General features: G+C 42.3%; 1 protein-coding gene across 5 annotated transcripts in view; it reads left to right on the forward strand.

The window, feature by feature from the left end:
* The window catches only part of HEATR3 (HEAT repeat containing 3), a 47,787-nt gene extending 41,477 nt beyond the window's left edge, over positions 1–6,310 (forward strand). For 4 of the 5 annotated variants that reach the window (XM_070500742.1, XM_070500744.1, XM_070500743.1 and 1 more), the window contains 3 exons: positions 540–683; positions 3,126–3,302; positions 5,526–6,310. In XM_070500742.1, coding sequence (XP_070356843.1) covers positions 540–683; positions 3,126–3,302; positions 5,526–5,648 — 444 coding nt within the window. In that variant the 3' untranslated portion in view covers positions 5,649–6,310. The remainder of the gene's footprint in view (positions 1–539; positions 684–3,125; positions 3,303–5,525) is intronic. The other variant, XM_044761814.2, reaches the window with a different exon arrangement.
* The last annotated feature ends 5,515 nt before the right edge of the window (positions 6,311–11,825 follow it).

Below are 11,825 nucleotides of genomic sequence, written 5' to 3' on the forward strand. Positions count from 1 at the left end.
TGCTGCCCACACGTGGCGGCCTGGCCACGCCACACTCGCTCTTTCTCTCGGAACCTCTGTCCGCGTGTGTGTTCACATTAGCTTAAAATGAAAAGGATCACTCCATGGTGGCAGCGCTGTATAATTTAACGGTTTTTACAATCTTTAATAATTTACCATAGCACATACATCTCAGAGTATGTTCTCGCCTTGTAGAGATGCCACCAGTTTTTATTAAAGCAACGTGATCCTATTTACGTTTTTTATGATCAATGTTAAAAAGACATTAGAATCTCTTTAGTCTGTGTACATCTCAATGAAAGTCTCTTCAAATGAAACTACCAGGAGCTGAAGCCTGGGGTAGCTTGAATGACAGTGACGCGAACAGCCCCCTCGCAGTTCAGGATTCCCAGCTGCATTTGGGAGTGATTAAAACGTGTGGTTGCTTCTCTGTTCTAATTGTGCAGCCTATAGAAGAGATTCCTGTCAATCCTGTTTCACATGCTATTGGAATTGGTTGAGTTTAACACTGTAAATGCTCTCTTCTTCTCTTTCAACAGTGTATGACTCCTGATCAGCTGATGACGCTGTGCAAAGCAGGCATTCACAGTAGTAATGTCGGGGTTAGAGTAAATGTTGTTAGTATTTTAGGAATCACTGGGAGTGTCCTTGCCAAAGAAGATGGTACACTCGAAACTCTTAAGGTAAAGTAATATGCTTCCAACCTAAAATGGTAAATAATTAGAAATGGGGGAAGAGTATGCATTTTTAAAAACTTGCATGGACGTGAGAAGAAGTCATATCAAGAAGTTGCTTCCTAAGGTGTATTATTAAGATAGACCCTCGGCTTGATGTCACTCCATGCCTCAGACAGCTGCTTGGAAAGTTGAGCCACAGTTTTCCACTTAACTTTACTCTGGAACTGTTTTTTCAAAAGTAAATTTGTCTTCAGTGAAAGGCCAAGTTCAAAATCGTTAAAGATTCCTCTGCCTTTGCTGTCACATAAAATGTGTGCACATCATAGTCTCCTGTGATGAAGGAGCAGTCCGCCCAGTTTTCTTAGCACACCAGGCTGAAGCACATACCAGCCAACACCACACAGTTCACTCTAAGACACTCCATACATTTTAAGCAGCAGCTCTGGTAGTGCCAATACCGAAGGAACTCACTCAACATATTTGCTTCCAGCACAGTTGCTCAGGAGCTGCACTGCTAGAGATGCAGCATCACGAGTAGCTAAACGGACAGGAATAGTAAAATTACCCTTCCTTGTGCAAGTCATTGCTGGAGTGTTATTACTGCCTAATGGGAAATAAGCCAATTACTAGAAAGCACTTCTTAACTTACTAAGTACTTTACAATGATAACCAAATATTTTAAGACCCTTATTCTGAAAAGATGATACATGCACATAGCAAAACATTTAGAAAAACAGAAAAGAATAATATAGTGAAAGGGCTCCTCTCCACTCGAAACTCCTAGTCCCTCAGTTCAGCTCTAGAGAGGCAGCTGCTGGCACCTGTTTGTTCTGTATCATTCCAGAGATTTTTGATAGGCAGCCCCAGAAGTGAGCGAGAGTGTGGCTGTGTGGCTGTGTGTGTGCACACGTACTCAGGTGGGTGTGTGTATGTGCCACCTCCGCCCCTTAAGATGAGAACTTCCAAGGCCTCACTTTAGAGGAACAGCAGTCTTTACTCAGGCAGAACGTAAGAGTCTTTAAATGTTGTTACTTAGTCATCTTTCCAAGCATGAAGCAGAAAGTACACTGAATTTTGTATGCCCGTCAAGTGTACTTAACAGCCGTTAGTATTCGATCATATGTACATCATAGAGTTTCCTTGCTGGGTATGTTAAAGTAAATTAAAGACATCATGGTATTTTGATCTTCGTGGTTCACTGCATGTCTTAAAACAGAGACAGTTTCTTAGGTAGCCACCATTATGACTCCTTACACAGTTAACAGTTGTTTCTTAATATGTCTGATACCTGGTCCATATTCAGATTTTTCCAGTTGTTCCAAAATTCTCTCTTTACAGATAGTTTGTTTCAACTAGGATCTAAGTGAAGTGCACATGCCATGCTTGGTTTGGGGTCTTTAGGCCTCTCTCAGTCTAGAAGAGCTCTCCCCCGGCACCACCCAGTGCCACCTGTTTCGTCCTCAGTTGCTGGGTCGTTGAGTTGCATGCTGTCGTCGTTGCCCACGGAGTGTCCAGCCTCGTGGGTTTGTCTCACTGCCGCCTTGTGGTGTTGAGTTTGTCCTTTATCCTCTGTGTTTCCTGCAAACTGGAAGTTAGGTCTAAAGGCCAGATTAGATTCAGATTCAGATTCATCTTTATAATAAAACTGCTTCATAGGTGATGCTGTGTGCTTCATGTTATATTATAGGATATTAAATCTAAGCACTATCTTAGCGGTTATCTAGCCCACTTAAATTCAGATGAGAAAGTTGAGGCCCAGAGGGGCTAGTGCACTGTCCAGGAGTCAACTGTTATTTACGGTAGAGCCAGAGCCTGGACTTGGGGTACTCAGCATTTCCAGGCTCCCACCCGTGATGCCGGACGAGCACATCACCCTTAAGACACAAAGGGTGACGCAGAACAGCCAAAATGAAGCAAATCCACTCTTGAACAGTTCTTTGCAGATTAGAAATGGTCTGTTCATCACCTAGCTAGTTGTGAAAAAATGGGTGGATGTTAAAAATCATTACAAGTGAAGCAAAATTAGGTAAGTGTTGTGGGGTTTTTAAATTGTCCTAGAGTGTTTGTCATTAATTTAAAAAGCAGAATTTTTTGTTGCAGAATTTTTTGTTACAGATAATATTTCTATGCATTTTGACACCATGGGGAAAGCCTTTTTGAGGAAGATAGAGGGGAAAATTTAATAATTTCCAAAATCAATTTTTCATATCTCGTTTATGGATCTTAATTCATTTTATTTAGGAATATAAACTCTAATGTTTAATTGATCTTGGTATATTTATAAATATATGCTGTCTTTAATCTTTAGTCTTTTCAAAGCTTTAATTTTTCCCTGGCATTTTTATATATAATATTATGCATAAATTATTGCCACATTTAAAGTCAGCACTTGTTTTGGAAGCTGACCTTAGACTGTTGTACGGTGACAGTGCGTTTTGTTGTCCCCAGACCATCGGGTGCCTTCTGCTGGAGGTGGCCACCAAAGACCCTTCCCTGGTTGTGGCAGGAGAAGCTCTGGACGCCCTCTTTGATGTTTTTGCCGATGGTAAAGAAGCTGAAAGGGCCTCAGTTCAAATTAAATTGTTCTCTGCTCTGAAAGAATTCCAGCCAGTCTTCAGAATGAAGGCATGTAGCCATTTTATTTGGAAATCTTAGGTGTCAGCAGTCTGTGAAAGGGCGAGTGGCCCCCTCCACGCAGTCCCAGTGCCTCCCGCGGCGCTGCCTCGTCTGTGTGGACGCCTGCGGGCTGGGCGGCTCAGCATCCTTGCTGCCGAATCACCGGGGCCTGAGCCCACACGGGGTCTGGCAGGTTCCTCTTTCTGCACCAGTTTAGTGCTGCTGACAGTGCTGCCCACAGGGAGCACTGTGTCTGCAGCCGACAGAGCACTTTCACGCACATTGGACTGTATTTTGCCTTGTAATCATTCTAGCTTCATTTCATTTTCATGACTGTTTCCCTTTGGTGCCCTGAAGAAAAGGCAAACTCCCAGCTGGTCTGTACTGGAGAATGTAGCTACTTTCCTTAGCCATTTTATTTATTTATGTTTCATCAGAAGCATCAAACCTAACTTTGAGTCAGAAAATAATTTTTAGTACTCTTTGGCGGCAGGGGGAAGAGCAACGAGGAATTTTAAAAGCAGCCTTGACTCACATGTCTGCAAGTTGAAGTTTGCCGTTCTCCTCTTATCTAAACATCAGTTTTTCCTATGTCACTAAGAAATAAAAATATTTGTATTTTTTGCTTTTAGATTTTAAACATTTTCTCTTAAGTCTTTGTCAAGAGAGTACAGGTTTTGATGAAATATTAGCTTACTTTTATTGTTTTCCAATATGTATTGCTTTTATCTAACAAGGTTCTAGCTCAAAATTCAGTTCTCATGGAGAGAACTCTGTGATAAGTTTTTAGGTGAATGTGATGGTGTGTCTGGAAATTTTAATTTTCTGGAATTTCTTTAAGGCATAAAAAATAGTTTTCTTTTCCAGAAGAAAAGAAAAACAGGAACACACACCATACACATTCTGTCATCACCACATTGAAGTCAGTGTTTGTTTAAGAGTGTGAATTTTGCTTTGTTTTTAGCATTTTCATGTTTTGGCATGTTACATTTAAAAATGTAATAAAAGTGGCTAACATTTGAGTTAAGCTTCACCAGTCGGTGACTTAATTCAGGGGGAAGAAATTGAACGGTTTGCTCTTAATTATACTTTGCTCAAGCCTGCAGTTTTTTCAGCAGTGAGAGGCTTTATTCCCACCTCTTACCTGCCTCATATGTACCAAATGGAGTGGTGTTTCTCTAAGCAAAGACTAATGGACATTAGTATTTTCCCCCTTATTATCCAAAGGGTAGCATAATATATTCACAGCCCTGCACTCCCTGTGTTTTTCCTTAACTTACTGTCTCCTGGAGAGATTTCCATACCAGCACATGGAGCACGTCCACAGTTCTTGAGTCCCAGGCCCTCTGCCCTTCTGAGAAAGGAGTCTGCAGGATAGGAAGGAGACCGTCTCCCCCTAGTTCCGTGCAACTGCAGGGAAAGCAGACGTGGTTAGAGCCGGCGAACTGCAGGAACAAGTGCCTAGAAAGGAGGGGTGTGAACTATGAACTAGGAAATAACGCGAACCTCTGGAAGGCCTGTTGTCCTGATTGATTTTTCTACTTTATATGCATTGCTATGGTAATAATATTTAATTAAGTGTTTTTCTTTTCTCAGAGCTATAAAGCCCTAATGAAATTTCTTTGTTAGCCAGGAGAGCAGCCTGTAGTTTTTTTATATGAAGCTCCTTTGTGAATGAAGCCACAATTTCATTAAAGGCTGTTCAATATATATTTAGCCCCAAATTGCATTTAAACACAATACAGTGCGTTTGACTAAAGAGCTTCTCTAGAGCACTGGTTCTCAGAAGTGCCCCGTGTCCGCCCCAGCAGCAGCACTTGATTACTGTTAGAAATGCAAATCCTCAGGCCCACCTCCAGACCTACTGAAAATCAGCAGCTCTGTGGACGGGTCCACCCGTCTGTTTGTAACATGCTTTCTGGATGCTGTGGCGCCCTGAAATGTGAGAACCGCTGCTCTAGACGGGGCGCGAGGTGCAGTGCACATAACACAAAACCCGCTCTTTACGTCTGCGATTCAGCGGTCTTTGTAACTGTCATTTAAAAGGTGCACAATCTTAGTTTATCTTTATGCTCATGTACTGTGTTCCATTCACCTTGGAAGTAAGAATGTTTTTACCACATTCTGGCAGCTGTCTTTTTCAGAAAATGGTTGAATGTGCCCCAAATTAAATGCTGTCTTTATTTAACAGAATTAGTAATATATACCAAATGACATGTTATTTTTTGGCAGATACGAAAAGAAGGGAGAGGTAAATACAGTCCAGATCAGCTGGGTGTCCTCGACAACGTGAAGATGAATCTGAGAAGGTTTGTCACTTACCAGGAAGCTGTGGAGAAAAGACTGACTTCTTGAACCTTTGCAAAAGAGAGCATCTCTTGCCTCAAAGTGTTCAGTGCTGAGGAACACCAAAGGGTTTCCTTCGAGTGTGTACACTTCTGAAAGTCATTTTTAATGCCTGTATTTCTGTACATTAATTTTGAAGTTCATAAAAACTTCAAAACCTGTCAGAAACTTTTTTTAAGCTCTGGGATCTGTGGCTTTTCCAATGCTCTCTAAATTATGTTTCCAGCGTGTTTTAATCCCGGGAAACAGGAGGAATGGAGGCGTGGAAACAAAGGAATCTCAGGTGGTTCTTTGTGAGCAGTGAAGAAACTTCCAAACAATCATGTTTCCCTTGAATTTTGCATAAAGGAAAATCCAGAGCCTTGCTTGGATGATCTTTTAAGCCAGTATCATTTTATATTCACTCGATCTTTGACTAAAATATGATGACAAGCTTTATAAAATGTTTTTGTATGAAGTATACCAATTAGGCTTACCTTTTGTGAAGAAGTGAATGAGTTGAATTTCTGTTCCACTGTTTAGTAGATGGAGTATACTAATGAGCTAATGAAGTCATTGTCATCCTCTCCACAAATGGATCTGATCAGTTACCACTTTGTAACATCACTCCTTGTTTAATTTGATCAGAATTATGAGAAAATATTTTTTAATAAATAACTTTTGAATTGAAAGCTTTGTGTCTTACAAAATCTTTTTTTAAATACCAGATAACCCCATTCCTGGGAGTTTGCTTGCTAATGGATATTGCTTCGAATGCATGTGAGATATTAAAAACAAGACTTGCAGCAGGCATCTCCAGCACGACTCTCAATGTCCTTGAGGTAATAGGGTGACGGCTGGAGCGAGGGAAGGGCTTCAGTGTGCACAGTGTCAGAGAGGAGCCCTGGACCAGCTGTTTCCATCCGTTTGCCTGTTCACAAGAGTTGTCGGTGGAGATTTGACCGTTTTCACTGGTTGATCTCAGTTGCCCTGATGACAGGCCCAGTGCCCAGTATAGGCCTGACTGTTTAGTTAGCATCCATCACCTCGCATAATCACCATCTCTTTCTTCTGGTAGGAACCTTTAAGATCTACTCTCTGAGCAGCTTTCCACTGTACAGCTCAGTGTTGGCGACTGTAGTCACCACACTGCACATCACAGCCCAGGGCCTGCTCACTCACAGCTGGGAGTTGGTGCCTTTCCACCCCTTCACCCGGTTCGCCCATTCCCCACCCACCCCCTCGGCTGCCCCCGGTCTGCTCTCTGTATCTGTGAGCTCCCGTTGTTTTTTTATTTGGATTCCACATACAAGTGAGATCATACAGTATTTGGCTTTCTCAGACTTACTTCATTTAGCATAATGCTTTCGAGGTCCATCCGTGTTGTTGCAAATGGCAGGATTTCCTTCTTTTTCATGGCTCAATAGTATTCCATTGTATATATATCCACATTTTCTTTATCCGTTAATGAATGGACATCAGTGACATTTGGGTTGTTTCCCTGTCTTGATTTCATTGTGAATAATGCTGCAGTGAACATGGGGTGCAGATGGCTTTTCAAGAGAGTGATTTCATTTCCTTCAGACATACCAGAAGTGGAATTGCTGGATCATATAGTAGCTCTAGTTTTAAATTTTTTTTTTTTTTTTTTTTTTTGGTGAGAAAGAGTGGCCCTGAACTAACATCTGTTGCCAATATGCCTCATTTTGCTTGAGGAAGACTAGCCGTCAACTGACATCTGTGCCAGTCTTTCTCTTATTTTGTGTGTGGGTCACCACCACAGCATGGCTGACAAGTGGTGTAGGTCCACACCTGGAATCTGAACCCACGAACCCAGGCCGCCAAAGCAGAGTGCACCCAACTTAACCACTAAACCACCAGGTTCCCCCCCCCCACATTTTAATTTTTAGAGGAACATCCATACTGCTTTCCATAATGCCTGTAGCACTACATTCCCACCAACAGTGCATAAGGGTTCCCTTTTCTCCACATCCTTACCAACGCTTGTTCTCTCTTGTCTTTTATAAAAACCATTCCAACAGGTGTGAGGTTATTCTCATTATGGTTCTGAGAGACGGAGCCTCCCAGTGAAGAAAAGTTTCACAGTTCTCCTTCCTTCGAATATTTACAGAACATAATTATTTTAAAGGGAAACAAAATTTCCCATTCTGTCATTTTTCCCACACTTTCCAACCTATAGGCATTGTGCAGAACGTCTGGCACAGGGCCTAGTCCGTAGGAGGCAGTTGATAATATTTATTGAATGAATAAATTAATGGTTTCCTGCTTTCTTAAGTAAGCTCACACACAGTTGATGAATGCAGAATCACCCCACAGAACAGTGGCAGGTGAGTTATTCCGTCCAAGCTGTGCCAAGCTAAGAATGTGTCACACTCACGTTAATGGTTCGGTCTGTGTTGCTGCCGTGCAGTGTTGCTGCTCTAACAGCAGAAAAGGGGGCTGAGCATCCTCTCCGGCTCTCGCTGTTCACGTGACAGCTCAGCAGAGCAGGCGAGGATTGCTCATGGCCTGGTGGAATAGAAACTATAGTTTTTCACTGTGTGTCTATAGGAAAAAAAATAGTCTGCTTTAAAATGCATGTATTTGTAAATGGTCTAGAATAGTCCACTAGAAATAGACACTGCTGTAAGCGTCGAAGGATGAACTCATATCAGATGCTCGGAGGAGAGATTTTTAAGTTCAGCCTGCCCTGGCGTGTTTGCCCAAGGAAACAGAAGTCACTGCTTCACTTCTCATCTTTGTGTTTTTTGTTTGCCTTTCAGATGGAAACTCACGAAATGTCATTTAATGACATTTCTTTATTTGCAATTTTATCTTTTGCCATAGTCTTTCAAAGAAACACCTTGGAGTTGTGGGGAGAGGAACGGCCCGGCTCTCCCGGCGCTCGCGGGCTCCGCGGGCTCCGCGGAGGGCTTGCTGCCTGCCTCTTGGGGATGCCCGGGCCGGTGCTTGACTGAGTTTAACCGAGATGGAGGACATGCGCGATCTCAGAACTCGCTTCACCATTCCCGAAATTCTTTGTTTTCAGCAACAATAGTGAAGTTGTGCTATAATATTTTAAAGCATCCGCTTTTAGGAGCAGCAGACTCCCTTTCCTTGCCATTTTCTTTTTGTAAAATTCGGATTTATAGTCTAGGTTTACTCCATGTATTCTATCCCCTTCAAAAGGAATCCTGTCATTGTCTCTGTCCTGTAACTGCTCTGGCCTAAGTCTTCTGTTTTGAGTAGACTAGGATACTGACAGATTTTCTTCACCAAAGAAATCTTGGCCCTTTGAATGATTCTGCCCTAGGACTTGGAATGTTGTGGAACCAACATAAAATCGAGGGTTAGTAGACGTATTCATGCCAGCACAAGAGGCCTGTGACCACAATGGTGTCCTCTTTTCTCAGGCAGCTGCTGCTTACACTGTTCCTATGGCTGCACGGAGCCCCCTGTGCCCTGTGTCCACATCTCCTGTCCGTTTACACAGCCTGATCCTCTTTCCTTCTCAGCAATCTTGTGAGCTTCCTTGGAACTTTGTAATAAACTTTATTTTTTGATAGTCATGGTCCGTGTCTACTGCTTGCAGCCGGAAAACCCCTGATTGATAGAATATGCTCAACTTCTAGACACCTCTGTCTGTAACCTACGTGATTGCATTGTTTCTGTAACGGAAGCATCATGTTCTGCAGCTCGGCTTTTCGCTTTCACAGTGATTCATGCTTGCACTGTCAGGTCAGGATCATGGTTAGGGTGGACCTTTCTTCTTGAAAATGAAAAATCATTTCATTTCCGCTAGATACTCTGTTAGATCTTAGCTTGATAGGTTCAGGTGGAGTTTGCTTTTCTCAGCTTGTTTTTGAGACAGCACTTTTAAACGTTCATGTGAGTTTTCCAGTGGTTTGGAAAATTTAATCTGTTGGACCTAATCTCAAACTTGAATGAAAAATAAATCCATAGAAACTATAGGCTGAGGACCAAAGATTTTTAGAAATCTAGCAGTTGTTTCACAGTAGCAAATCTTAACCTTTTTCAGGTCGTTAATTTTGCAGAGAATCTGATGAAAATCATAGACTCTGCAAATTAATGCACAGCATCAGTTATCTATTGTGTAACAAATTACCCCAACTTAGTACTTTAAAATGAAAAATGTATTACCTCTCAGTTTCTATAGGGCAGCGATCCAGGAGCAGCTTAGCTGGTGGTTCTGTCTCAGGTCTCACAAGGCTGGCAATCAAGGTGGCAGCCAGGCTGCAGTCACCTGAAGGCTTGACCTGGACTGAAAGATTTCTTCCAGGGTGGCTCACTCACGTGGCTGTTGGCAGGAGGCCACAGTTCCTTGCTGAGTGTCATCATGACACAGCAGCTGTCTCCCCCTGGAGTCAGTATTCCAAGAGAGAGAAGGAGAAAGCTGTGATGCCTTTTAACGCCTAATTTGAGAAGTAGCCATCACTTCTGCCATGTTCTGTTCACTGTGCGTCACCAGGTCCAGACCACACTAAGGTGGAGGTAGGTTCCACGCCTTGAAGGGAGGCATCTTAAAGAATCAGTGGACGTATTTCTAAACCACCATGTGCAAATACATCCCTTTACTCTGCATCCGAGCTCAGAGTGTTCATGGATTTTTCAGTTCAAGCATGGACATCAGGAGGAGAATTGCGGTTTCATGTTGTACTGGTTACCCTTCAAGCTTTAAGTCAAAAGTATTTCAAGCGCTTCCAGATGCAATTGTCCAGAAATAATGATCTAGATGCAATTATTTGTTTTTATTTTATTAAACAAATATTGCCCATTTTACTTTTCCTCCAGAATGGAGTGAACATACGTAGTCTTTCTGAAACGTGAACAAACAAGTTGCTTCCTTCCTTTTATGCTTTAACACCTCAGTGGTTCCCATTACCCACAATTGTAAAACCCTCGCCATAACCTGCACGTACTTGCAGGTTATGTCAGGTTTGCCTGAGAGAGCCCGGATTTGTTAGCCTGTTAGCCCAGCATAATTATTAACAACACTCTGTTTGGCTGTCAAAAGGGCCCTGGATTAAAGTTAAAAGAAACTAAAAAGACAATGTGAAACCCAGGATCGGGTCTGGGACCAGGATGGAAACAGCTACAATGGACATAATTGAGACAACTGACCAAGCTGAATTTGTAATGTGGAGTAGATAATAGTACTTTATAATGCTAAATTTCCTGATTTGATTACTGTGTGTAGACAGTGTTCTTCTTCTTGGAGGAAATACACATTGAAGTATTTAGGGGTAAAGGGTCATGATGTCTTCAACTTACTCTCAAATGATTCAGAAAAAAATTCATCCATATATAAATGTAGAGAGAAAGAATAATAGAGCAAATGGGGCAAAATGTAACCAAGTGAATTGGGTAAATGATACATGGGACTTCTCTGAAGTATTCTTGCAACTTTTCATTAAACTTAAAATTAAATCAAAATAAAAATTTAGGAAAATAATTTTTTAAAGGGCTGAGAAAATAGTGCTCCAGTTTAGACATAAAATTATATGGTCATCCTACCATAAACCGCTGCATAGCGTGGTCCTGCTTGACCCTCTGGTCTCCTGCTCTGCTGTCTGCCTCACTGTCTAAGCTTCAGCCATTCGGTCCTTAATTCGGTGGTTTGAATGTGCCATGTCCTTTGTGTCACGTGCATATGCATTCTCACTGCCTGGCTTCTTTTCCCGCTTAGTCTAGTTAACTCCTGTTAAACTCAGCTCGAATAGCAGTTGCACAGGGAAACTCTCTCTCACCTCCAGACGCAATCAGGGGCCTGTGTTCTGGACACTCACAGCATCTTGTACGTATGCTCTTCCTTCATAGCACTTCATTCTTTCTGTGTGTGTGAGGTAGATTCACCCTGAGCTAACATCCATTGCCAATCCTCCTCTTTTTTTTTTTTTCCTTTCTTTGCTTCAGGAAAATTAGCCCTGAGCTAATGTACGTGTCAGTCTTCCTCCACTTTGTATGTGGGATGCCTCCACAGCATGGCTGATAAGTGGAGTAGGTCCGCACCCGGGATCTCAACCTGTGAACCCTGGGCCACCCAAGCACAGCACGTGGAACTTCAATCACTTTGCCACGGGGCTGGCCCCCAGCATTTCATTCTTTTCTTTTCTTTTTCTTAAGGAAGATTAGCCCTGAGCTAACATCCCTGCCATTGCTCTTTTTGCCAAGGAAGTTTGTCACTGG

This window comes from Equus asinus, chromosome 28 (genome assembly GCF_041296235.1).
Source record: "Equus asinus isolate D_3611 breed Donkey chromosome 28, EquAss-T2T_v2, whole genome shotgun sequence".
Lineage (NCBI taxonomy): Eukaryota > Metazoa > Chordata > Mammalia > Perissodactyla > Equidae > Equus > Equus asinus.